Source organism: Ahaetulla prasina, chromosome 1 (genome assembly GCF_028640845.1).
Source record: "Ahaetulla prasina isolate Xishuangbanna chromosome 1, ASM2864084v1, whole genome shotgun sequence".
NCBI classification, from domain to species: Eukaryota; Metazoa; Chordata; class Lepidosauria; order Squamata; family Colubridae; genus Ahaetulla; species Ahaetulla prasina.
In genome coordinates, this window is record NC_080539.1 from 183,447,004 (window position 1) to 183,471,916 (window position 24,913).

A 24,913-nucleotide genomic window follows, 5' to 3' on the forward strand; every position below is an offset into this window, starting at 1 on the left:
TGAGCATTAAAAATACATTGATTTAATGGGAAAGGGAGGGGTCAGAGGGAGTAGGGCCGAGTAATTCCAGCACCTGGCTGGCTTCCTGCTCTGTTCATACAGGAACACACGCTGTATGAGTGAGGTTTCTCCTTTCACTCCTTGAATCCTGTCCGGGCATGGGGCCAGGGCCGGGGGCTGGAGACAATGCAGGCCGTTCATCTTCATTATCAGACTCGGAGTCTGATAAAAGGCCCAGTTGGAGACGGGAGGGGCCCAGCTGAGGAGAGGAGGGAGGACGAGTCACAACACATTGGATCAGGGCTTGTATCTCTATATCCTATGAGACCCAATCCTTACCTGTGCCCAGGAATATTACTGTTCATTCGACCCATAGTGCTGCTACTTCAGCAGCTTGGGGTACGCAGGCCTCTCTGGAAGAGGTCTGCAGGGTGGCTACTTGGTCTTCTTCTCCCTTTGTACGTCACTACAAAATTGATTCTTACGCCTCGGCTGAGGCTGCCTTTGGCAAATGGGTTCTACAGAGGGTCCATTCCGATCAGGGACCACAGGCCTGGACTTCTCCCTCCCAATAGGAAAGGCTTTGGTATGTCCCATTCCTGACTGCTGTTTCTTTCTGGACGGAGAATGGGGGCTGGTTATTACCTGATACGCCCTTTCTCAGCTTAGAAGAAACAGCAGTCAGCCCTACCTGGGTTATTTGGGTTATTCGTCAGGCCCTCGGATTTGGAAGGGTAGGTCTTTGTCCAAGCAGTTAACAGACGGAGTTAACCCATTCCTGACTGCTGTTTCTTCTAAGCTGAGAAAGGGTGTATTAGGTAATGACCAACACCCAATTCCAAGTTTTTAAAAATGATGGAGGTACGATTGCAAGTTTTTAAAGGGCTTAACTTGTTCTTTATACTTTACCGTTTATCTTCCAGCAGTAATTACAATACAAAAAAGCCACTGCTTTTGTTTTGGCATAACTGACAATCAGTTTTTCTTCTCTGCAACGAGAACAAGGTCTTGAAAGTTCCTCCTGGAGCCTAGTAGAATTGTGAAAAGGATATACTGTATACATCCTCAACTAACAGGATAGGAATGTGTTATTCTTCTGGTGTGAACACTGATTGTCATCTGCTTATTCATTCATTTATTTATTTACAAAAAATGCTGATTACTCATTTGTCTTTGCTAAATCTTTATAAAAATGAAAATATTTGCTTCTATAAGTTTTTTTTTCTGTTCCTCTATTAGCCTGTTCTGCCCAGACCACATTCAAGTCAAGATATCCAGTTTTTATGGTATGTACTTAGGGAATTTGTTCAGATCTGCTTCTTCCTCAGCAAGGGTTCTGAAGTACATTTTAGAAAAATAATAGCCACTGTTGCAACACTCCTTGCCACTCTTCCAACAAAATGACCAGGGCACTTAGGTGGTGGTGGTTTGAATATGAGCTTAATTTCTTTATTTGTTCAATCACATTTGTACAACTGCCAGTCTGGGCAATGTACATTGTTACAATCAAGTATCTAAAACCATTAAAACAATGAAGTTGAATTAAGATAAAACCAAAAATAAAATGGCAGGAAAATATATGGAGAGTATTATTCTCATATAACCATCTAACAGTCTGGTAATAATAATAATAATAATAATAATAATAATAATAATAATAATAATAATAATAATAATAATAATAATAATAATAATAATAATAATAATAATAATAATAATACATTATTCCCCAATCTGTTTTAAATGACTCCTTATATTATTGTTCATATATACTGTAGGAAGCTTTGGAGATTATCCTCCTAATTCTATAGAGCTGGGCCTGGACATCTTACTAAGTCCTGACTGAAACCATTATTGACAGCAGTTGCTGCTTGTGACTTTCAGTAATATCAACCATGCCTGTTTACATTTTTATCTCAATATTTTAGATTTTGATTCTGTTTACACACATGGAAAACTACCTTTTGCCTGATTTCTTAGATATTACAGGTTGCAGGTACTCTCCTTGCTTCTTGATTCAGTCTCTTTTTCCATGCCTCAAGGAGTCATTTTTGGGAAAATGTTTGTCAAGGGAGCCATAGGATGACAACCTTAACAAACATAATTCCAATGTGCTTACATCAGTTACAACTTAATTTAAGAGTTAAATTCCTGAGATCTCATGAATCTGCTATGATTTCTTTCTGTTTTTTGTCTTGAAGTATTATAAGAAATTGTGTGATCAAATATCTCGTTACTTTATTTTCTAGATGAAAATAGTGAGAAGTCAATGCCCCTGGTCCTAACAGAATCTTCTTCCACTACTACCAAAATGGTAATTAAGTTGCCTTTTCAGTGTCTCAGTGAGACATTTCTAAAACTTTTAGGAGACCACATTTTTTCCCCACCTCCCGTTGTGACTCAGGCACACCTGGCCTCACCTGGTAGAGGCAGAATTTCAGATTCTCAGAGCATCTCAAATACATTTTGTTTTTATTTTGACCTGGGTCATTTTCTGACTAATAATTGCCACTGCTGCTACATTGCTAGAGACTGATATCCTTGTTGAACATAGAGCTGTTAAGCATATTACTAGACACCTCCCCCCATTAAATGCTGTTTGATGATGTCTTTTTTGTTTCTGAATTTTTGAGAGAGGAATATCTTTTCCAATTAATCTGAGAAACAAGTGAATGACGCATTTCAGCCCCTATTCCCGTGGTGGTGAACCTATGGCACGTGTGCCAGTGGTGCCACGCAGAGCCCCCTCTGTGGGCACGTGTGCCGTCACCCCAGCCCAGCTGCATTGCATTTCTCCATCGTGTTTCTTGCCATTGTTTGCAGGGAAACAAAAGTTTATGGGACTAAAAAAAATTTCACTCCATCAATTCCAACTTTTCACAAAAGAAAAAGATCTCACGCAGTTGGAATTGACTGAGTGAACTTTTTCACTCATGTGCTTCACAATAGGGGAGATGGGGTCCTTTCCTCCTGAAGCTCATTACAACATGGAGCTGTAATGCAACCCTGCATCATCTCGGCTCGTTCTGGCTTCCTGGATGTCAGTTGCTTTTCCTGCAGAGCTGCCTGTGTCGGGATGCCCTCCCTCCCGCTGGCTAACTGAACTTCAGTGCGCTGCACCCGGGCTTATTGGCCTACAGATGTCAGATTCCCATCACCCATCACCAGTTCAGGGGTACCTTACCCCCCCCGGGGGGGTGGGAGAGAGAGAGAGGAAAGAATGAGAGAGGAAGAGAGGGGGGAAGAGAGAGAGGGAAAGAGAAATAGAGAGGCAGAGAGAGAGAGGGAAAGAGAGAGGGAGGGAGAGAAAGACAGAGGAAGGGAAAGAAAAAGAGTGGAAAAGAGAGAGAAAGAGTGAGGGAAAGAAATAGGCAGAGAGGGAGGGAAAGAGAGAGAAAGAGAGGGGGAAAAGAGACAGATGGATGGCGGGCAGGAAAGAGAGAGGGTGGGAAAGAGGGGGAAAGAGAGACAGAGAGGGAGGGAGGGAAAGAGAAGGGGAAGAGAAAGAGAGAGGGAGGGAAAGAGAAATGATATTACCAAAGTTTTTCTTTTTTATTGTTGCTAAACATAATATTTCAAAAGAAGAAAAAAATGAAGGGGCATAAAAGTGCATTTATTGGACTTCTGGTGATGCTGTCAGGGCAGCACAGAGGGAAATGAATAAGCTCCGTTCTTTGACTCTGTTTATTTCGTGCTTGAGGACCCTTTGAAGGCGTGTTGAAGGCTTGGAGAACTACAAGAAGCAGAGGGGAAGCCCAGGAGTCAGTGAGGTGGTGTGCAACCGCCCGCTGGAACAAGGGAAATCCTCTTTAACCCGGCGCGAATGTGTCCTGTCATCTCATTTTGACATGGCGGATCGGAGGCCGTGACAACGCACAATAGAATTGGAAGAAGAAACTTAATTAGCAGGCTGGGACCATTTTTACTGGTGAGAGACTCCCATATGCGTAGCAGTTGGAACTGTCAAAGTGAGTAAAAACAAAATATTTGGCAAAATACAATAGAGCTCCAACAGGAAATTAGCAACGATTTAAAGAGACAGACAAGCTGTGATTAAGTGAAAGTAACTGCTGAGAGAGGAATCGGGAGAAATAGAAAGAAAGACCAAAAGCTGACTGTAAAGGGAAGAGTGAGAACGAGCGAATGTAAGATAATGGAGGAAGAGAAAGAGAAAAGAAAGAAGACCCCATACTTCGAAAATTGATAAGAAAAATGGGAGTTTGGTGAAAGACGATCAAAGGTGGAAAGAGATCGTGCAACTAGGGAAAGTATGAGAGACAAGGAAAGAAGTCTGGAGAGGAGTAGAAGATTAGATGGAGTTGTGAATAAACAAACTGAGAACAGTGTTTGGTGGAGGAAAAAGGGGATATATAACAAAAAAGTGAAAGTGGAGCAGCAGAAACGAAAAGAAAAGAAAGAAAAAAGAAAAGCAGAAAAGAAAAGAAAGTAGCTGATACAAAGTTAAAGACGTTCGAAAGAGACAGTGCGAAGACAGTGAGAAGGAGGCAAGGAGAAGAAAGGAAAAAAAACTGTAAAAACTGAGAAATCCAGATATACCATATTTTTCGGAGTATAAGACGCACCTTAATTTTGGGAGAGGAAAACAAGAAAAAAAAGAATTCTACCTCTGCCTACCAGCATTTAAGGTGGCACTGCTTTACACTGCCCTCCTCCTGCTGCAAGCAAGAGGTACCTCAGAGACTCGGCTGAGAAAGAGGGTGTCGATTACTGAGAAGTTCTTTTCCAGAAAACTTATCAGGGTGCTCTGTGATCCGCAGGGACTACTTGCTTTCCCCGAAGAGACCCCTCGCATGCTGTGTGGAGAGAGTCGGGGCGCAGCCTGAGAAATGAGCCTCTTTGGGATGGTCTGGGGTTGGGGGAATCTGCCCGGCGGCTTCGGCGAACAAGGTGGGCCCCACGCTTTGCAGCTGGTTCTCCCTCTGGCCGCTCAGCAGGCAGCTCAGGGCAGACAATGGCCACAATGACTTCACTCCCCAGCAATGTGAGGAGCCACCGCCACCGCCTAAGCCCTCTCCGTACCTGGGAGCCCCTAAAGCAAAATGTCCCTCCTTTCCAGCACTGCCATCCGTTGGCCCAATGCAATTCACAGAGCCGCATTTCAGGTGGCTGGTTCCCCTCCAATGTGCTTTGGGGAACCAGGGAGGAAAGCATTTTCAGGTGGCAGCACCAGCCACACGGGGTGCTTTTGGATTCAGGGAGGAAAGTGCTTTGCATAGCATAGCAGGGAATGGGGGCGGCAGGTTGATTGGTCATTTGAAGGGGAGGGGGAAGATGCACGCTCTTAACTGCACACGCTGTGGTCGGTGTTGGAAGATGGGGAGCATTAAATTTATCCATGCTTTATTCTTTTGGAAATTGCAGGAGAAAGAGAGAGCGAGAGAGAGAGAGAGAGAAAGAGGGGGGAGAGAAAGAAAGAGACAATAGAATAGAATAGAACTTTTTATTGGCCAAGTGTGATTGGACACACAAGGAATTTGTCTTGGTGCATATGCTCTCAGTGTACATAAAATAAAATAAAAGATACGTTCATCAAGAATTCTAAGATACAACACTTAATGATACTGGGTCGGATTGCAACGATTAAAATGAATATTCTTCCAAAATTGCTATATTTTTTCCAAACCATTCCCGTAAAATTAGATAAAATTTTTTTCACAGAACTGAATCAAATTACAACAAAATTTATATGGGAAAAGAAAAAAGCAAGAATAAAATTATCAAACCTTCAAGACAGTAGAAGCAGAGGTGGCTTAGGGCTCCCAGATTGGCAACTTTATTATCAGGTAGCAACTTTAGTTTGGATTAAAGAATGGATCAATTTGAGAAATAAAAGATTACTTACATTGGAAGAACATGATTTTAAAAAAGGATGGCATCCCTTCCTATGGGAAAGAGAGCACAAATCTCATTCATATTTTTTTCAACATAAAATACAAGAAGCTCTAATGCAAACATGGCAAGAAATTAAGAAAAAACATTACATGAAAATCCCTAATTGGGTCTCAATGATAGAAGCAATGATCCATCCTAACATTCTAAACCTAAGTAAAATGGCAAAATATAGCAAAATTCTAGATAATCAGGGGAATCTAAAAAATAGGCAAGAATTGGAAGAACGGAATAAATATAGATTGGTGGCCTTACCTACAATTAAAATCAAGACATACAAAAGATAAAGATGAATATGATATTGAAATTTGACCAAAACAATTAGACAAAATATTGATTGATCTGGATGAAAAATTAATTACCAAAACTTATAACTATTTACTAGAATTCAACAGAGCAGAAGACATCATAAAAGGAGCTATGATAGCCTGGGCTAGAAATATCGAATTAGAGGATTGGGAAATAATTTGTAACAAAAAGTAACCAGATCGGCAAAATACAAAGAAAATCAATATAAAATGTTTTACCATTGGTATTTGGCACCTTCTAGATAGGCAAAAATATATCCAAATTTAAACCCCAATTGTTGGAAATGTGGACAAAAGCAAGGTACTGTCTTTCATACATGGTGGTTAGGCTCCGAAACAAAAAAAATATTGGATGAAAATACATAGTTGGATACAAGAAGTAACAGGCTTCCAAACAGAATATGCACCAGAACTCTTTCTTTTAGGAATAATGAAAAGGAAATACGAAAAAAACCCCGGTGTATATTATTCTACATATGACAATAGCGGCAAGATTGGCATTTGCACAATGTTGGAGAAGCTTAAATATAGCTTCTGAAAATTTAATAATTAGAAAAGTATTGGATTGCGCCAAGATGGACAAAATGACACTGGAATTAAAAGAAATGATATAACTAGATCGAAATTAGAAAAAAGGGGAAATAACAGATAGTAGACTTAGTAAAATTGTATAGAGTATAGGAGAGCACTAGTGTGATGATACGTAAATAGTCATGCACAAGAGTTGAATAAGAATTGTTGAATTGTTAAAACTCAATAAAACTCAATTTTAAAAAGAATGCATTTATCACATTTTTCTTAGAACAATTTATTTAATTTATTTATTTTGGCAAACACAATATTTATTAGTATAAGCATGAAATAACCACACAAACTGAATACAACCAAAGGGAATATTAGGACAGGAACCGTAGGCATGCTGGTGCTCTTATGCACGCCCCTTACGGACCTCTTAGGAATGGGGTCAGGTCAACAGTAGACAATCTTTGGTTTTGGGGATTTTGGGATGAGACCACAGAGTCAGGTAGTGCATTCTAGGCATTAACAACTCAACAATTAGTTGAACTCTGCCTTGTTTATCATTATTTTAGGTAGTAAAACCTCAGTATTCAGGTTAAATTGCCATGTTGGCACTTTTGCGATAAATAAGTGGGTTTTGGGTTGCAGTTTAGGCACTTGGTCTCTAAAAGGTTTGCCATCACTGTCCTATTCTCAATCTAAGAGAAGCTGACAATCTGAGCTGTCACATTCTGAAAACGTAACAGTTTTTGTCTCTATTTTTTTTTACTTGGAAGTATATTGCTACAGTGGCTTTTTGTTTTATTCTTGGTAGTCTGTATGCTGGTACTGCCATCCTGTGTTATAGGTTTCAAAAGTTTTTGTTTTACTATGTAAGCACTTCGGGGGGATTCTTAGTATAAAAGTTTTATCATCAAAACAATTTAGGACCAAAACTTTAAAAAACTTATAAAAGTCCTCTATGAACAACATTTACTGTAATTATTTTACTAATAAATGAGACATGAGTAAATATAATTTTAGATTACATGGGAAGAATTTAATTTCTCTGACTTTGTTAAAAATGAATATATAGTGATATGAGTTATATCAGTAATTTGGGCCATTTATAATGGTGCTATTTTAAATCAAATATTGGCAGAATGATGAGACAGTTGGGGAAGAGAACATGGAAGTCATCAGTGAAAAACACGACCAATTCAAAGGTAAAACATGGGTTATATTTGTCAATTGTTAGAATTCCTAATATAGGGGTGATGGTTGTTATTTATTTCTGTCCTAAGGCAGTTTATGCAACTTTCTCAACTTTCCAATTACAAATATAGTTATAGATAGCATCTCCTTTCTTAGAGGTAATTCTTCAATTCTCCATTAATAGAGAATTATGGAGAAGATGTTCTTCATTCCTGCATAGAAATCTGTAATATGAAAGAGTTGAACTATTTGGCTCAAAAAAAGATGAAGCTGTGATGTTTAGATGGAGAGGGTGTTATTTCTCTTGAAGAAGCATGTCTAAATACACTGGGCTGGTCCAGCTTTTTTGGCATGTTGGTTAATAGCTTAAAAACCTCCTGTTAATGGAAGGGGAATTTCTACCTGGGAAGATCTTCCTGGAATAAGTCAATATTTTCAATTTATTTATCTTCTATTCCTAATTGCCTCCTTGTAATAAAACCCTAAAGCTCTTAAATGGCATGATTTAGGTCTGTCTACAAGGGAGGGTGATCTGGGGTTCCTCAGAGGATGTTATGGTGTCATACCCAGAGATTTTTCCTGCCCAGTGGTGGGTTGCTACTGATTTGGATCGGTTGAATCGGTTCGCGAGAACCTTTGGCAAAAATCTGGCCAAGTTCACAGAACCGGTAACGATGCCCAGCTGGCCACACCCCCGAACTGGTTCACTTGGCTGAAGAGGTTATTTAAAAAAAAGATTTTAAAAGGCTCCTCTGGCGATCCCAGCTGAGTTGCCTGATCACCAAAACCTTTAAAAAACATGTTTTCTACAAGCTCTTTGGCCGAAGAGGTTGTTAAAACAATCCTTTTAAGAGGTTCTGGGCTGCAATCAGGCAACTTCAGCTGGGATCATCAGAGAAGCCTTTTAAAATCTTTTTTTCCTCTGGCGATCCCAGCTGAGTTTCCTGATCATCACAGGCTTTTAAAATCATTTTTTTACAACCTCTTACAACAGCCCCACCCATGGCCACCCAATCGCTTGTCCCCACTTACTTAATTGCTGCTTATTTCGGGCTCGCTAAGCCTTGCTTTCCTTCTGCTGCTGCAATCAGTTGCATCAGCTAGCAACTGAATCTGCCTGCCTGCAATCCATCTCCTCGGTGAGCAACTCAATCTGCCTGTTTCCAATTGGGTAAGTAAATGGGGGGGGCAGCTTTAAAAAATAGTTAGTTGTGTTTTTTTTAAAGAGTTTTTTTTTTTTAAACAGCAATTTAAAGTTAAGGAAGTTTTAAATTTAGCTGCTTTTATCTAAAACAGGGGTCTCCAACCTTAGTAACTTTAAGGTTTGTGGACTTAAACTCCCAAAGTTCCTCAGCCAGCTTTCCTGGCTGAGAAACTCTGGGAGTTGAAGTCCATAAACCTTAAAGTTACTAAGTTGGAGACCCCTGATCTAAAAAATATAAATAAAATAAAATAATAAAATAAAATATTTGTGCAGCTTTCCAAGATTTGGTGTGTTTCTGTAGTGTTTCACTCTAACTACACAAACACACAAAATCTCACAGCTCTATGTGGAATTGTGTGTGTGTGTGTTGTGTGTGTGTAAAGTGTGAAAGTTGGTTTTTGAGCTTTTTGTGACTGTGTGAGGTTCCTGCTTGTTGCAGGGGGCATTTTGGGTGAAGTGCAGCTGCTTTACATTGTGTATGTCAGTTGTGTTGTGTTGTGTGTGTGTGAAGTGTGAAAGTTGGTTTTTGGTACCTCTTATTGTTTTGTATACTTTGTTTATTATTTTTATTATTTATTGTTATTGGCCATGCCCACCCAGTCACATGACTGCCAACCCACACTCACCCTGTCATATGATGCCAAGCCACGCCCAGTTTCACATGACCATCAAGCCACGCCCACAGAACCGGTAGCAAAAAAAAATTAGAACCCTCCCCTGGTCCTGCCTCAACCTTTCTTGCTTTCTGCAAGATCTTAAAAACCTGGGTTGGTTGGCTAGCTTGGAGATTGGGTTGTACAGTTGATCTTATATCTTAAATTGATGGTATTGCTTTATTTTTTTTTAATCTCAGCACCTATATTTGTTGCCTATTTAATAATCTTTTATGTTTTTTATTTTCTGTTAGTCACCCAGTCCTATGTTTTATTTTGTTTATGCATTCATCCATTGAATGAGAAAAATAAAACTAAATAATGAAATAAAATAAGATCAGGCATTGTCTTTTGGCTGTTTCATTTAGAAACCAACCTGGTGATATCTTTGAGATGAACATTCCTGATGCTTGTTCACCACCACAGCACTACCCTTTTACTCATAATGTTTTCTGCCTTTATGCCTTGGAAATAATCATTTTTGGACAGTGCTTCACTGCCAGATGAACCTGAAATTAAAAATATAAAGTGCACATCATTGTATTTCTCTCTCCACAGAAAGGATAGAGTTTTTAAAGAAGTGTAAGCAGGCTGGGCTTCTGAATGAAATCTTTGAGGAAATGTTGAATACTCTTCGCCTGGCACAGGAAAAGCTGATGGATGACAATACTTCAGAAGCAGGTATTATAAAGAATGTAGAATTCTCAATTGTCTGAGATCTCATATCCCAGAGTTTTGATCCCAAGAGTAGTGTTGTGTCACCTCACAATCTTCACTTCTCAGAGCTTAATGTTTCTTTCTGGTTCCCTTGCAGTTTCCAGTCCTCTTCATCTTTCTCCCCTGAATAGGTCCCAGTTTGGTCTAAATAATTCTTACAGAGTTTATCTGCTAATCATGCATGTGAGAAAGATCTTAGAATCAGTGGTGGGATTCAGCCAGTTCGCACCACTTCAGGAGAACTGGTTGTTAACTTTCTGAGCAGTTTGCTGAACTGGTTGTTGGAAGAAATCATTAGGGCAGAGAACCGATTGTTAAATTATTTGAATCCCACCACTGCTTAGAACAGTGGTTGACTGCAAACTAAATATAAATCAGTGGAGTGACATGGCTTAAAAATGCAAATGCAATGTTAATTTGCATCAAAATAATTATATTTTCCAAATCACAGGAGTAAATAGTTCTGCTTTATTTTTCATTGGTCAGTTTCCCTTAATGACCACAACAAGGATTACTGGAACTATCATCACACTAAGCGGAATGGTCACATGGATGTTTCACTTAACAACCAATTGACTTAGTAACACTTACTGGTCCCTGTTTTGGCTGTTAGGTGAGGACCTGTGGTTCTATCTCGTCTTAGTAAACTGCTATCATTTTGCATCTTCTTTAAACAACGTACCGTATATAGCAATTCATTTAGCGTCTTTTCTGTTGTTCTAGGCTTCCCACACTTCAGCTTGTTTTCTCTATATGCAAAGCTATCTATCTACCTGTTTGTATTTCTTGCTAGCTAACCAGTCCCTCCTTTTGTTTCCTATATAATTTTTGTTTTCAGACTTTCCTTGAGGGTTTTCTATAGCCCTATTGGCTTTTTCCACTGCCATGTCACCAGATTTGAAATACGTTTTTATTTCTTTTTCAGTGTCTTCCACAAATCTTGAATGTTATTGCTCATCTTCTCCTACTGCAAACTTAAATTTCACTTTTTTGAAGTGAAAATGTAAGATATATCCTCAAATCAAAGACCATAACCTTAATTTCCTTCAATAGTCATGCTATTTCCAGTTGTTCAACTAAGTATTTTCTATTGGCTAATGCCAAATTGAAAATAGCTTATTCTCCAATGCCTTCTTTCCTTTCGTAGTTTGCTGTCACCAATTTTGTGGAAGGCCCTTGCCTGGTAATTGTGATAATATTCTTCAGAAAATAAAGGAATGAAAAGGAGAACAAGCTATTCTCAACTTGATATTAGCCAATAGAAAATATTCTGTTGGCTGATGTTAGCTGATAGAAGTCTGAATAAGTTTATGAGTAGATCATTCCTCAAATTATCTGGTCCCAGGCATACATTAGGATGTCAGCGAATTGCCTAAGAACTTGTTCTCCTGTGAGTTTGTTCTCCTATGCTTTCCCCTACCTTCTGAAGAGTATTGGCACAAATTTTGTGGGTGGCCCCATTTGGGAGATTTTCATTTAGAAAATATATTGCAATGCTTTGTTTCTGCTGTCTAAATCAGTGGTGGGTTGCTCCCAGTTCAGTCCGGTTCTTGCAAACCAGTAGTAAAAATGGCGGGAGGCTCCGCCCACCTGCCCTGACGTCATTATGGACTATCTGTGCATGCGCAATAGTGCGCATGCGCGAGGGAAGCAAGCACGCACGTGCAGTCCCGTTCCAAACCGGTAGTAAAGGTAAGTAGAACCCACCCCCTCTAAATGTTATCATTTTATGTCAGAATCTAACCCTGTCTTAAAAACATTCCAATCTGAGGATTGTTGGCCTGGATTTGATTCTTTCATATTGCCATTTTTAACATGTTTAATGTTGCATGTTCCATTAAAATTGTTTTTCTTATTTGAGTTGCCTTAAAGAAAAAAAAATTCTTTAATGAATTGTCATTCTACTTTCCTCAATTGCTTACAGTATAAATTCTCAATAAGTATCTATAAACACTTTTAAAAGTCTCATGCTACATTTAATGTTTTGAATTTAGATGCAACTTCGGGTATGGTATTGATAAAAAGGTGATTTTAAAAATACTTCTGATCATTATCCTCATGCATATTTTAAAAGAAGTTTATGTTTTTGAAGAAGTATTGGCATTGCTCTTTTTATCCTTAGAGTATGAAAAAACAGTCCTATCACTTTTTGATTGTGGTCTCTTTGAAAATATTCTTAGAACAGCTCATTCAGGTATGTATGAAACAAAAGATAACAACTCTTATAGTTTGTAGAACCAAAGCTATTCCCTTTAAACTAGTTAAGAATACAAATAAGTAGAGATAAGAATGCAGTATTATTTTTAGTACCGTATTCCTTTGACCATGTCAGTCATTTGATTTAGAAAAAAACTCAGCAAATAATATATTCAGGCAACATAGTGAAACATTTAGCAGGCTTCAGATACTATAGTACAAACCAGACGTGGTATTCAACCGGTTTGCACCAGTTTGGGCAAACCGTTTGCGGAAATTTGGCATGGTTTGTCAAACCAGTAGCAACCTTTGGCTGGCCGTGCCCCCAAACCATTTGCTCGGTCCCCACTTGATTACTCGCCCGCCTGCCCTTTCGCCCCACCCAGCCACTACTTGCAGAATCTAGCTGCATATTTCTTCTCACCACTGCTGGCAAAGGTAAGGATGAAGAGCATGGGCTGGCGGGTGGGCAGGGAACGGAGAGCTGGTTGAGGAGTGATACCAGCGGCGGGTGGACTGATGCACACGGGGAGGGAGGGGCACACGCAGGAGATCGTAGCACCGGAGCTCTTCCTGTGTGTTTCCTCAAGCCAGCCCGGCCTGCGAGGGAAGGATGCGGGAGATTGTGGCAGCAGAGCCTTTCCCGTGTGTTTCACCAAAGCTGGCCTACCTGCAGTTTACTTGTGAGCAACATTGGCCAGGAGAGGCAGGGAGAAAGGCCAATGGTGCTCACAAGTTAACTGAGGCTCCTAAGTGGGGGTCGAGCTTCCCTGCTCACAACATGTTCACCTGAAAGCATCACTGACAGCCACTTCCATGCATCTGAGAAACAGCCAGAAGAGCACAGATCTCCTGTTCCAGAAAGCAGCAGCCAGCAATGTCCTCAGGTGAAAATGTTGTGAGCAGGGAGGCTCGACCCCCCTCCCTTTAGGAGCCGCAAAGTGTTCACCATCCATCTGACACCCGTCAAGCCTCCTCCCACCACGCGTCTCTTCCTCCACACCAGAAGCGCTCACAAGTGACAAGAGGGGGGGGAAAGAGAGACAAGACACACACACACACACACACACACACACACACACACACAGAGATGAGTGAGAGGAGATGAGAGAGAGAAAGAGAGAGGAAAAGATGAGAAACAGAGGTGCCGACGCATCAGGCATTTGGTGGGCTTCTCATGAAGGCTGCTAACGAACGACAGACTCATTGGCTTCTCGTGGTGAGAGCCTGGAGAAAGTCTGGGATGAGAAGCCCAGAGCAAATTCCAGAGCCCCCTTTTATTGTGTATAGGTAAAAATGGGTGGTTACAGAAGGTAAGCAGGGGAGGTTACATATTAGCATATATTAAACATGTGAACACGTGACTACAAGCACATCCACAAGCCTATGATTTTTGTTTTTGTTTACATTTATACCCCGCCCTTCTCCGAAGACTCAGGGCGGCTTACAGTGTATAAGGCAATAGTCTCATTCTATTTGTATATTTTTACAAAGTCAACTTATTGCCCCCCCAACAATCTGGGTCCTCATTTTACCTACCTTATAAAGGATGGAAGGCTGAGTCAACCTTGGGCCGGGCTCGAACCTGCAGTAATTGCAGGCTACTGTGTTCTTAATAACAGGCTTTTACCAGCGTGAGCTAAACCGGGAGAAAGCTCGTGATTCTTGGGAGGAGTTTTACCATGAGGTGGCTCTTTGTTTTCTGCTATTGCCTACGTGGCACATTCTAAAACATCAAGAAACTTGTGTAGCAAAATTACAGTAACAAACATAAATTCATCTTGTACCATCCCAACCCTACATACTAATAAATCTCATATAATTGTGTGTAGGAGAAACTTCTAAGCAGCTTTGTAAAAAGAAACCTTATCAGAAAAGGAATGTCCTGTGGCTATCACAAAAGTGTTGATACATTTACAGGCATACATCTTTGCAACCTTGGCATCAAACAGATTTCTGCTTACATGATAAAATTAGCCAGACTTACTTATGCTGATACAAGCAATTTCTCAAAGAGTGCTCATGCTTATATTTGCACATAAGTAATTTCATAAACAGTTTCATAAAGGGGTTCATATGGCATAATATCGCAACATCTCCTCTGTTTTTATTTTTTAGGACCAGACAATCAGTCGGTTTCATGTTGGTGTAAACACAAATATTAGCCATACTATCCTTGTCTATTTCTTATTCGTCAGCCAGGCAGAAATTGTTAGGTGCAGTTTGGGTGTAATCATCTTCGAGTTCTTCAATAGCCAGTAAAGATAAACTTTTAGAAATTGTTCTAACAAAAATAGGTAGAATACAAGGTAAGATTATACATCCTAATGCAATTATACCAACTACAACTATAATAGCTTGTAAACCATATCAAAGTTAAGTCTCTTAGTTTTTTCTTTGAGTCCTGTACAATGCTAGATGGTCAGCATAGAAGCATCATTCTTCTCTTAAAGCCATACATAACCCCCCCTTCTTTTAGAAAAAGTCTGAGAGGGAGGTTAAAGATTTTTGTCCATTTGTGGCTAATGGTGGTGTCCATCATTATACCATAGTCAAAGTACAGGTCAGGAAATCAGGATCCTAGCACCGCTATGGATGAAGTGGAGTTCAGGATGTCTAGGTGTGTGTCCAATACTTCCCACGTTAAGTTTTTGGGCTGGTGAGGATTGAGTTGCGCACAGTTAGAGGTGTAGAAGGCAATGTTCAGTAGCTGAAGGGCAACAGGTAACCACAGTATTCTTCCTAGTTGAAGCATGGCTGAAGGGAACCGTCTTTAACCAAATACGGTCTGGTGTGTCTGGCTGGAACCCAAAGCACTCGGTCCGGTAGCTGGATGGCTGCGTAACCTCGACCCCAGGTGATTGTCCAGTTAAGTTTAAAAAATTCAACACATATAAACAGCGATTCAAGGTATCTTGCACTGGGAGGCCAGGGGCATTTTTCCCCTGTTGTTTGGTGTACCGGTCAAGGGCTGTTTTTAATGTCTGGTTGGCGCGTTCTACCAGAGCTTAACCTTGGCTGTTGTATGGAATTCCGAATTTGTGAGTAATGTTCCACCGCCCTCAGAAGTCTGCAAAGGCAGCACTGGTGTAGGCGGGACCATTATCTGTTTTTAGTTCTTTGGGGCATCCCAGCGATGCAAAGGTCCGAATACAATGATTGATTACATGTTTAGTGGCTTCTCCCCTTTGAGGGGTGGCCATGATGAAGCCTGAGAAGGTATCCACCAATACATGCAAGAATTTCCATGGAGCAAAGGATGGATATTGAGTAACATCCATTTGCCAAAGTTGACAGGCCACTGTTCCTCTGGGGTTGACCCCCATTGGAAGAGGGTTACCTTGGCGGCTACAGGTAGGGCATTGTTGTATGATCAGATGCCTCAGCAGCCGTGAAGCCAAATTGTTTCATGAGCGCCTTTTTATTTTGATGAAAATAGGAGTGACTGTCCCAAGGAGAGACAGGAGAAAGTGTCAAAAGAGAGGAGGCAGAGGCCGCAGCGTCTGCTACATTGTTCCCTTCCTGGAGAAAATCAGGAAAAGGTTGATGGCTATGTATATGTGTAACAAAATAGGGATGTGTACGTTTGTAAATGAGAGACTGTAAAGTTGTGAAAAGAGAAGTGAGATTAGAATCAAGAGAAGGGGACAAGTAAGATTGAAAAATAGTTTTTACTATTTGAGTAACATATAGACTGTCTAAGATGAGGTTTACATAACATAACATAACATAACATCAGAGTTGGAAGGGACCTTGGAGGCCTTCTAGTCCAACCCCCTGCCCAGGCAGGAAACCCTACACCATCTCAGTCAGATGGTTAGCCAACATTTTCTTAAAAATTTCCAGTGTTGGAGCATTCACAACTTCTGCAGGCAAGTCGTTCCACTGATTAATTGTTCTAACTGTCAGGAAATTTCTCCTTAGTTCTAAGTTGCTTCTTTCCTTGATCAGTTTCCACCCATTGCTTCTTGTTCTACCCTCAGGTGCTCTGGAGAACAGCCCAACTCCCACTTCTCTGTGGCAGCCCCTGAGATATTGGAACACTGCTATCATGTCTCCCCTAGTCCTTCTTTTTGTTAAACTAGACATACCCAGTTCCTGCAACCGTTCTTCATATGTTTTATCCTCCAGTCCCTAATCATCTTTGTTGCTCTTCTCTGCACTCTTTCTAGAGTCTCAACATCTTTTTACATCGTGGCGACCAAAACTGGATGCAATATTCCAAGTGTGGCCTTACCAAGGCATTATAAAGTGGTACTAGCACTTCACGTGATCTTGATTCTATCCTCTGTTTATGCAGCCCAGAACTGTGTTGGCTTTTTAACAGCTGCTGCACACTGCTGGCTCATATCTAGATGGTTATCCACTAGGACTCCAAGATCCCTCTCACAGGTACTACTATTGAGCAAGGTACCACATATACGGTACTGGTGCATTTTGTTTTTTGGCCTAAATGTAGAACCTTACTTTTTCACTGTTGAATTTCATTTTGTTAGATAGCCCAATGTTCAAGTCTGTCAAGATCTTTCTGTAACTTGAGCCTATCTTCTGGAGTGTTGGCTATTCCTGCCAGCTTGGTGTCATCTGCAAATTTGATGAGTTCCCCATCTATCCCTCGTCCAAGTCATTGATGAAGATGTTGAAGAGTACTGGGCCTAAAACAGAGCCTTGGGGTACTCCACTGCATACTTCCCTCCATGTGGATGTAGTTCCGTTGAGGACTACATGTTGAGTGCGGTTGGTCAGCCAGTTACGAATCCATCTGGTGGTGGTGCTGTCTAACCCACATTTTTCTACTTTATCTAGTAGTAGGTTATGGTCTACTTTATCAAATGCTTTACTGAAGTCCAAGTAAATTATATCAACAGCATTCCTCTGGTCTACTAATTTTGTCATTTTGTCAAAGAATGCGATAAGATTAGTCTGGCATGATCTGTTTTTGACAAACCCATGTTGGCTTTTGGTTATTACTTTGTTTGCTTCTAGGTGTTCGGTTTGAGGTCAGACTGATAGGTCTGTAGTTTCCTGGATCTGTTTTTTTTCCTTTTTTGAAGATGGGAACTACATCAGCTCTTTTCCAGTCCTCTGGCAGCTCCCCTGTGCTCCAGGATCTTTGAAAGATATAGTTCAGTGGTTCTGAGATCACGTCTGCCAGTTCCTTCAGAACCTTGGGGTGTAATCCATCCGGTCCTGGTGATTTGAACTCGTCTAGGGTAGACAGGTGTTCACTTACCATTTTCTTCCCTATTTTAACTTGTGTTTCTAATCTGTTTTTTGTAGTGCTGTTTTTGATAGGTTGGATTGTTTTTTCCTTTTGTGTAAAGACAGATGCAAAATATGAGTTAAGTAGATCTGCTTTCTCCTGTTGCTTGTCATCTTCTTGCCACTTTCTCCCAGCAATGGGCCAATTGTTTCCTTGACTTTTTCTTGTTTTTAACATGTTGGAAGAAGCTTTTTTATTATTTTTACTTTTGTCGCTAGCCTTTGTTCATTGTGAGCCTTAGCTTTCCTCACTTCATCTTTACAGGCTCGGCTATTTGCTGATATTCTGCCTTAGTTATTTGCCCTCTTTCCACTTTTTATATTTGTCCTTTTGTCTTTCAATTTGTCAGATAGTTCTTTATGCATCCATGCTGGTTTCTTTTGTGATCTACTATTTTTCTTCTTCATTGGTATTGTGTTAGACTGTGCTTTTATAATCTCACTTTTCAAAATTTCCCAAGCTTCTTGAGTTGTTTTCCCCTGAGGATTCTCATCCATTGAATCCTTCTCAAGATCTCTAAGTTTATTGAAATTAGCTCTCTTAAAGTCCAAGACTCTAGTTTGACTTTGTTCTACTACTTGTATTTGCTTAATGTTGAATTCCAATATTGCGTGGTCACTTGCCCCAAGGTTCCTGTAGCTTCAACACCTTCTATCATTTCATCTCTGTTAGTGAGAATTAAGTCCAATATGGCTGATCCCTTGTCGCCTTCTCTATTTTTGGGAAACAAAGTTGTCTGCTAGGTTTGTTAGGAACCTGTTGGATCTTCCACTTGGTGCAGAGTTTGTTTCCCAGTTGATGTCAGGGTAGTTAAAATCCCCCATTACTACTGTGATGTGCTTCCTACATACCTTAGTTAGCTGACTAGCAAAAAGTTCATCTACTTCCTCTGTTTGGTTGGGTGGCCTATAGTATAGACCTATGGCAATATCGTTTTTCACCCCTTTTATATTGACCCAAATACATTCAAGATGATTTTCATCATTGTTGTGCTCTATTTCTGTAGAGATGTAGTTATTTCTTATATATAGTGCAACTCCACCTCCTCTTTTATTTGGTCTATTTCTTTTAAATAATTTATATCCCTCTAGCTGTATGTTCCATTTGTCAGTTTCATCCCACCAAGTTTCCGTAATGGCAACAATATCATATCTACCCTCATTTTGAAAGGTTGAAAGGTTCATCAGAAAAGTTTTGAAAAAGTTTTGAAAAGCCATTTGTCTGAAAGTACAGAGAAGAAAGAAAGTTGAACTCTGTTCTTCACTCTGTCTGGGCAGCCGGTACATCCTGGAGAAAAATTCATTTTTCTTCTTTCCAGCACTTTTAAAATTCATACTCACATAAAAGCAGGGACAAAGAAGAGATGACACAACTTGGGGAGGGGGTTTACATACAAATCTCAGTTGTTGTTTTTTTTGTTTTTTTTTAACAAAGGTACTATGTGGAAGACAGAGAAAAAGACAATCAATCAATAAAAACCCAACTCCCACCCTTTTTATTCATGTGTGGAAGTTGGTCACTAACAAACCCATGCTATCAAAAACTTCCAAAAACAAACCACATTCTTAGCAAAATCACCATCTGTCTTACTTTACTTTTCTAACTTCCTAAAACCTTCTCAGCACTAGTAACTCTCTCTTCACATTCTGTAACCTTCTAACTTATCACATCCTATAACTTTCTAACGTATCTCTGAAATAGTTCCTAAAACAGGGCACATATTGTGCAGCTAAATAAGAAAAAGAAACAATACAAACAGCAAATAAGGGGCACACTGAGTCAGATTCAAAAAAGAAAAACATGGTGGAAGCTTTAGGGTGAGTCTGTTTATGTGGAAAACCTGAGTGCATTTTCCAAAAAACAGATTTAAGCTAAAAAAAAATGCATTTATACATAAGAAGATAGCCATTTGCCTGAAATGCTGTAGGGTTTCCTGCCTGGGCAGGGGGTTGGACTAGAAGACCTCCAAGGGTCCCCTCCAACTCTTATGATGTATGTGAACAGCTTCAAAAATACAAAACTAAAGGAAACAGTTTGAGTCAGCTCAGTGCTTTGAAAACATTTATAAAGGTATAGGTTTAATCAGGCAGTTTAAACCTCAAAAAGTTCCAGAAAAAAAGAAAAAATTAAAAATTAAAAACAAAATCAAAATTGTATGCATGATTAAAAATTAAAATCAAAAGTGTTTTCAGGGTAGAAAATTAAAATCAAAATTGTTTTCAGGGTGTAAAAGAAAATATATTACATAGCTTTTTGCAAAAGCAATGCTTCCAGAGAGCCTAATTGTCCCTCCCTTCTCAGACAAGAAAGAAGAGAGGGGAAAAAAATGGAGTGGGGGTGAATGGTTTTCCCCCGTCGCCCACCCCTTTTCCCTGGCACAACAAGGAAGAAAGGGGGGAGTAGTTAAGATAAGCCAGCGGGGGCAGAGAAAAAAGTTAAAAGTAACTCACTGGAAAGACACTCTCATGCATTTGAAGAGAAAAAAAATGTCCAAAAGTAACTCACTTGCTTGCAAAAGGAAAAAAAAATTGTTTTATTATTTTTTCAAAAAGTACCTGGCTGCTTGCATACGGGATTTATGCAGACAGATACACACACAGACACACACACTGGACACACACACATGCACACACACACATGCAGAGACAACTTCTCACACATGCACACATTTCTTGCAAATCCAAAAGACAACACAGAAATCTCACACCTTCTCAATGAGTTTTGCACATACACACATTACGTGCAAATCAAGCATCACAATTATCTCTACAATTCTTATGCAGGTCTGAAAATGATCACATACTTACATACACATGTACACACATCATCAAACAACATTTACAGACCTGGGGAACGTTGTCTGAGAAAACTCAGCAGTTTAAATCATGACTGTGATTGTGGATCCTTTTGAGTCATTTTTGATAAGGCAGAGGTCCTGACTCTCTAAGTGAGGTCTGCAACAAGACTTTTTTCATGTAAAATGAGGCATTCGAGGACCATGTGCCACATGCTCTGGGGGAAGGGAGGCAGGCAGGGGAAAGGAGGCAGTTTTCAAAGCAGGGATGGAAGAAGCAGGTATAGGTTTAACTTCTGGCTCAATATGGTTTGAAAGTTCAAGGCAAGGGGCTGAAGGGACAGCAAGCACAGATTTAATTTCTAGCTCAGTATGCTTTAAAGGTTCAGAGTGGGGGGAAAGGGAGGAGGAGGGAAAGGAATGAGCAGGCATAGGAACTGAAGGAATGGAGAGGGGGAGTAAGTCAGTTTTGTTTCTTTCATCACCCTCCGTGAAGGTTTCATCTGCAGGCAGATACGGAGGGGGGGGGGTGACTGAGAATTTTGAGCAGAATTTGTAGGTGACGTGTCCGGCAGAACCTTTTCATGGATTAAAAGACATTCCATAATAAGTTGCCATGTGGACAGAATTTTGGGGGGGGGCTCTGGGAGACCCATGGAGACATGCACCTAATCGTCTCCAAGTGCTCACTTTTAATGAGCCCTCTTCGGGATAAGCCGGATATTGTTTCCAAATATAACGGAGCAATTTAGCAACATCTTTCCAAATATAACGAAGCAATTTAGCAATATCTTTTTTGGACATTAATGGAAGTGTTCTTCCATTATTTTTTAAAAGAAAAATAGCAGTCTTGGTCAACTCCCTAAGTTCCTGCAGATGCACGGCCTGCTTCTTAGAGAGCCCTCCTCCCATACTCACGAAAGGAAAACGTTTTCACCAATGATTCCTGAGCGCGCGTAACCACTACCGGGTGAGGAGCACAGGAGGTCCAAGAGACGTATCGCCTTAGCAATCACGCCGAGGAACGCGTTCTTAAAGAACCACGTTGAAGGAAAGCATTCTTGGAGCACAGGAGGTCCAAGAGACGTATTGCCTTAGCAATCACGTGAAGGACGTATTCTTTTTGCAGAATCACGTTGAAAAAAAAAGAAAGAAAGGACGGGACGCATTCCTCTTGATAGAATCACGTCGGGGTCACCATTTGCCGACGCATCAGGCATTTGGTGGGCTTCTCATGAAGGCTGCTAACGAACGACAGACTCATTGGCTTCTCGAGGTGAGAGCCTGGAGAAAGTCTGGGATGAGAAGCCCAGAGCAAATTCCAGAGCCCCCTTTTATTGTGTATAGGTAAAAATGGGTGGTTACAGAAGGTAAGCAGGGGAGGTTACATATTAGCATATATTAAACATGTGAACACGTGACTACAAGCACATCCACAAGCCTATGATTTTGGGAGAAAGCTCGTGATTCTTGGGAGGAGTTTTACCATGAGGTGGCTCTTTGTTTTCTGCTATTGCCTACGTGGCACATTCTAAAACATCAAGAAACTTGTGTAGCAAAATTACAGTAACAAACATAAATTCATCTTGTACCATCCCAACCCTACATACTAATAAATCTCATATAATTGTGTGTAGGAGAAACTTCTAAGCAGCTTTGTAAAAAGAAACCTTATCAGAAAAGGAATGTCCTGTGGCTATCACAAAAGTGTTGATACATTTACAGGCATACATCTTTGCAACCTTGGCATCAAACAGATTTCTGCTTACATGATAAAATTAGCCAGACTTACTTATGCTGATACAAGCAATTTCTCAAAGAGTGCTCATGCTTATATTTGCACATAAGTAATTTCATAAACAGTTTCATAAAGGGGTTCATATGGCATAATATCGCAACACAGAGGGAGAAAAAAAGAGAAAGATGAAAGAGAGATAGGGAGAAAGAGAGAGAAATGAGAGAAAAAGAGAGATGATGGGGAGGAGAAAGAGATGAGAGAGAGAAGGAGAAAGAGAGAGGAGAGGGAGAGAGGGAGAAAAGAGACAGAGAAAGAGATACCTGTCTAAAAGAAAATAGAAAAATGACTCTTTGAGTGTTTAAAGTTGCAGACCCCTGAGTTAGGCAAACACCATGGTCATTAAGTGAACCTTGTGGTCATTAAGCGAACACTGTGGTTGTTAAATAAGTCCATTTTCCCCAATGGGCATTTTTAAACGGAAACCAGAAAAAATAGTTGGAAACTGGCAAAAAACATAGAAAACCTCAGTCACATGACCACCAAGCCACGGCCACCAAACAAGCCACGCCCACAGAACTGGTAGTAAAAAATGTTGAATACCACCACTGGTTACAAACCAATTTTTCTACCCAACCCTTTCCACAAAATAACAAAGCAGTACTTTAACTGTATGGCTTCAGTGGCAATTTGGATCATTTTTATGATGATATATTATAGATGCTGCAAATGATACAATTTGCATCATTTAATGTCTTTCGTATAATGATAGTACAAATGATGTAAATTGCCACACTGCAGTGGTGAAATTCAATTTTTTTTACTACCGGTTCTGTGAGCGTGGCTTGATGGGCATGGCTTGGTGGTCATGTGAGTGGTTGGGTATAGCTGGGTGGTCATGAGAGTGGCTGGGCATGGCCAACTCAATGTCACTCCCACCCAGTCGCATGACTCCCCCCAGCCACACCCAGGTTTTGTGGCTCTCGGTGTTTTCTGTGGGAAATGGGTCACGTGACTGGGTGGACATGGCCAACTTAGTCCTAGGTTGCTTCTCTCTTTGGTTAGTTTCCATCCTTGTTTCTTGCCTTTTGTTGCTTTGGAAAATAGATTGACTCCCTCATTTTCGTAGGAGCCCCTCAAATTTCCTGATAGAACAATTAATCGGTGGAACAACTTGCCTCCAGAATTATATATGCTCCAACACTGGAAGTTTCTAAGAAGAGCTTGGATAACCATTTGTCTGAAGTGGTATAGGGTTTCCTGCCTAAGCAGGGGGTTGGACTAGAAGACCTACAAGGTCCTTTCCAACTCTATTATTCTATTCTATTTTAAATGTTGGAACAGTGCTATTTTATTGTGAGCTGGACTAAGGAGAAATTTCCTAAGGGTGAGACCAATCAACCAATGGAATAGCTTGCCTTCAGAAGTTGTGGGTCATGCTCCATCACTAGAGACTTTCAAAAAGAGTGAGGGAAGTACACCCCAAAAGGACAGTGCCAGGAACCACTAAAACAATGCAGAAAACATAAAACACCCTTTAAAAAAAGCCAACCCCAAAGCAAACGCAGCAGCTGAGTCAGAAACTAAGAGCAACTGCTCAGGCTAATTGAAAGTTTGGGCATGCTGCCAAAAGCCATTAACCCTTCCAACTCTATTATTCTATGTTCTCTATGTTCTAAATTGGGTGCTTCACAGCAGAAGCAATACAGCTGGCTGGACCACACATGCATTAAATTCACGGCCTGTATGATCAAGCTGCATCATTGTCCCCTCCTGTATCTTTTCCCCCAGGAAGAAACAAGAAGTAGCCAACACTGCAGCAGCTATAAAAGATCTTGGGAAACTCCAGGGAATATCAGATGATCACAGAAGTGTTACTTAATACTCTTTATAATGAAAACGTTTGTAATCTTGTCCTTCTTTCTGAAGGAAGAGGTTAATCCCATCCCTAGATGGGTGATTGATGGGTTTCCCTGCCCTAATCCTATCAGTTTCTGTTGTTTATTGACTTGATTCAGCCTATTGGCTGCATTCCAGCTGCAACTGTTAAGTGGAGCTAATTAACTGAAGGAGGAGAGAGAGAGAGAGAAAACCTCTCTTGCACTTTATTTTTATCCGGTTCTCCAAACTGCCTAAGCAATTTACTAATGGTTCTGGCAAACCAGTGAAAGCTGGCTGAATTTCACCTGTGGCACACTGACATAACCTGCATAGATGTTTGGAGCTAATGGATACGTTATCCATCTAAATGATCCAGTAAAACGAAATTTAATGATATTGCTTTGTTTGCTTTAAAAGGATGGGGACTATTTTATTGCAAATCAGTACTGGTGCTTTGTGCCAATTCTGCCTCGTTTACTTCAGTTGCACTCTTAAATTGACTTGTATGTGATTTTATGGAACAATATTTTTGATTGTTG

General features: G+C 40.4%; 1 protein-coding gene across 4 annotated transcripts in view; it reads left to right on the plus strand.

Annotated features, from left to right (window-relative positions):
- PHF11 (PHD finger protein 11) overlaps positions 1-24,913 on the plus strand; it is a 49,242-nt gene that overhangs the window by 21,215 nt on the left and 3,114 nt on the right. For 2 of the 4 annotated variants that reach the window (XM_058184450.1, XM_058184440.1), the window contains exons 5-9: positions 1,240-1,286; positions 2,250-2,314; positions 7,879-7,942; positions 10,347-10,469; positions 12,628-12,699. In XM_058184450.1, coding sequence (XP_058040433.1) covers positions 1,240-1,286; positions 2,250-2,314; positions 7,879-7,942; positions 10,347-10,469; positions 12,628-12,699 — 371 coding nt within the window. Of the gene's footprint in view, positions 1-1,239; positions 1,287-2,249; positions 2,315-7,878; positions 7,943-10,346; positions 10,470-12,627; positions 12,700-15,447; positions 15,559-24,913 lie in introns of all 4 variants that reach the window. The other 2 variants (XM_058184459.1, XM_058184467.1) reach the window with 2 other exon arrangements.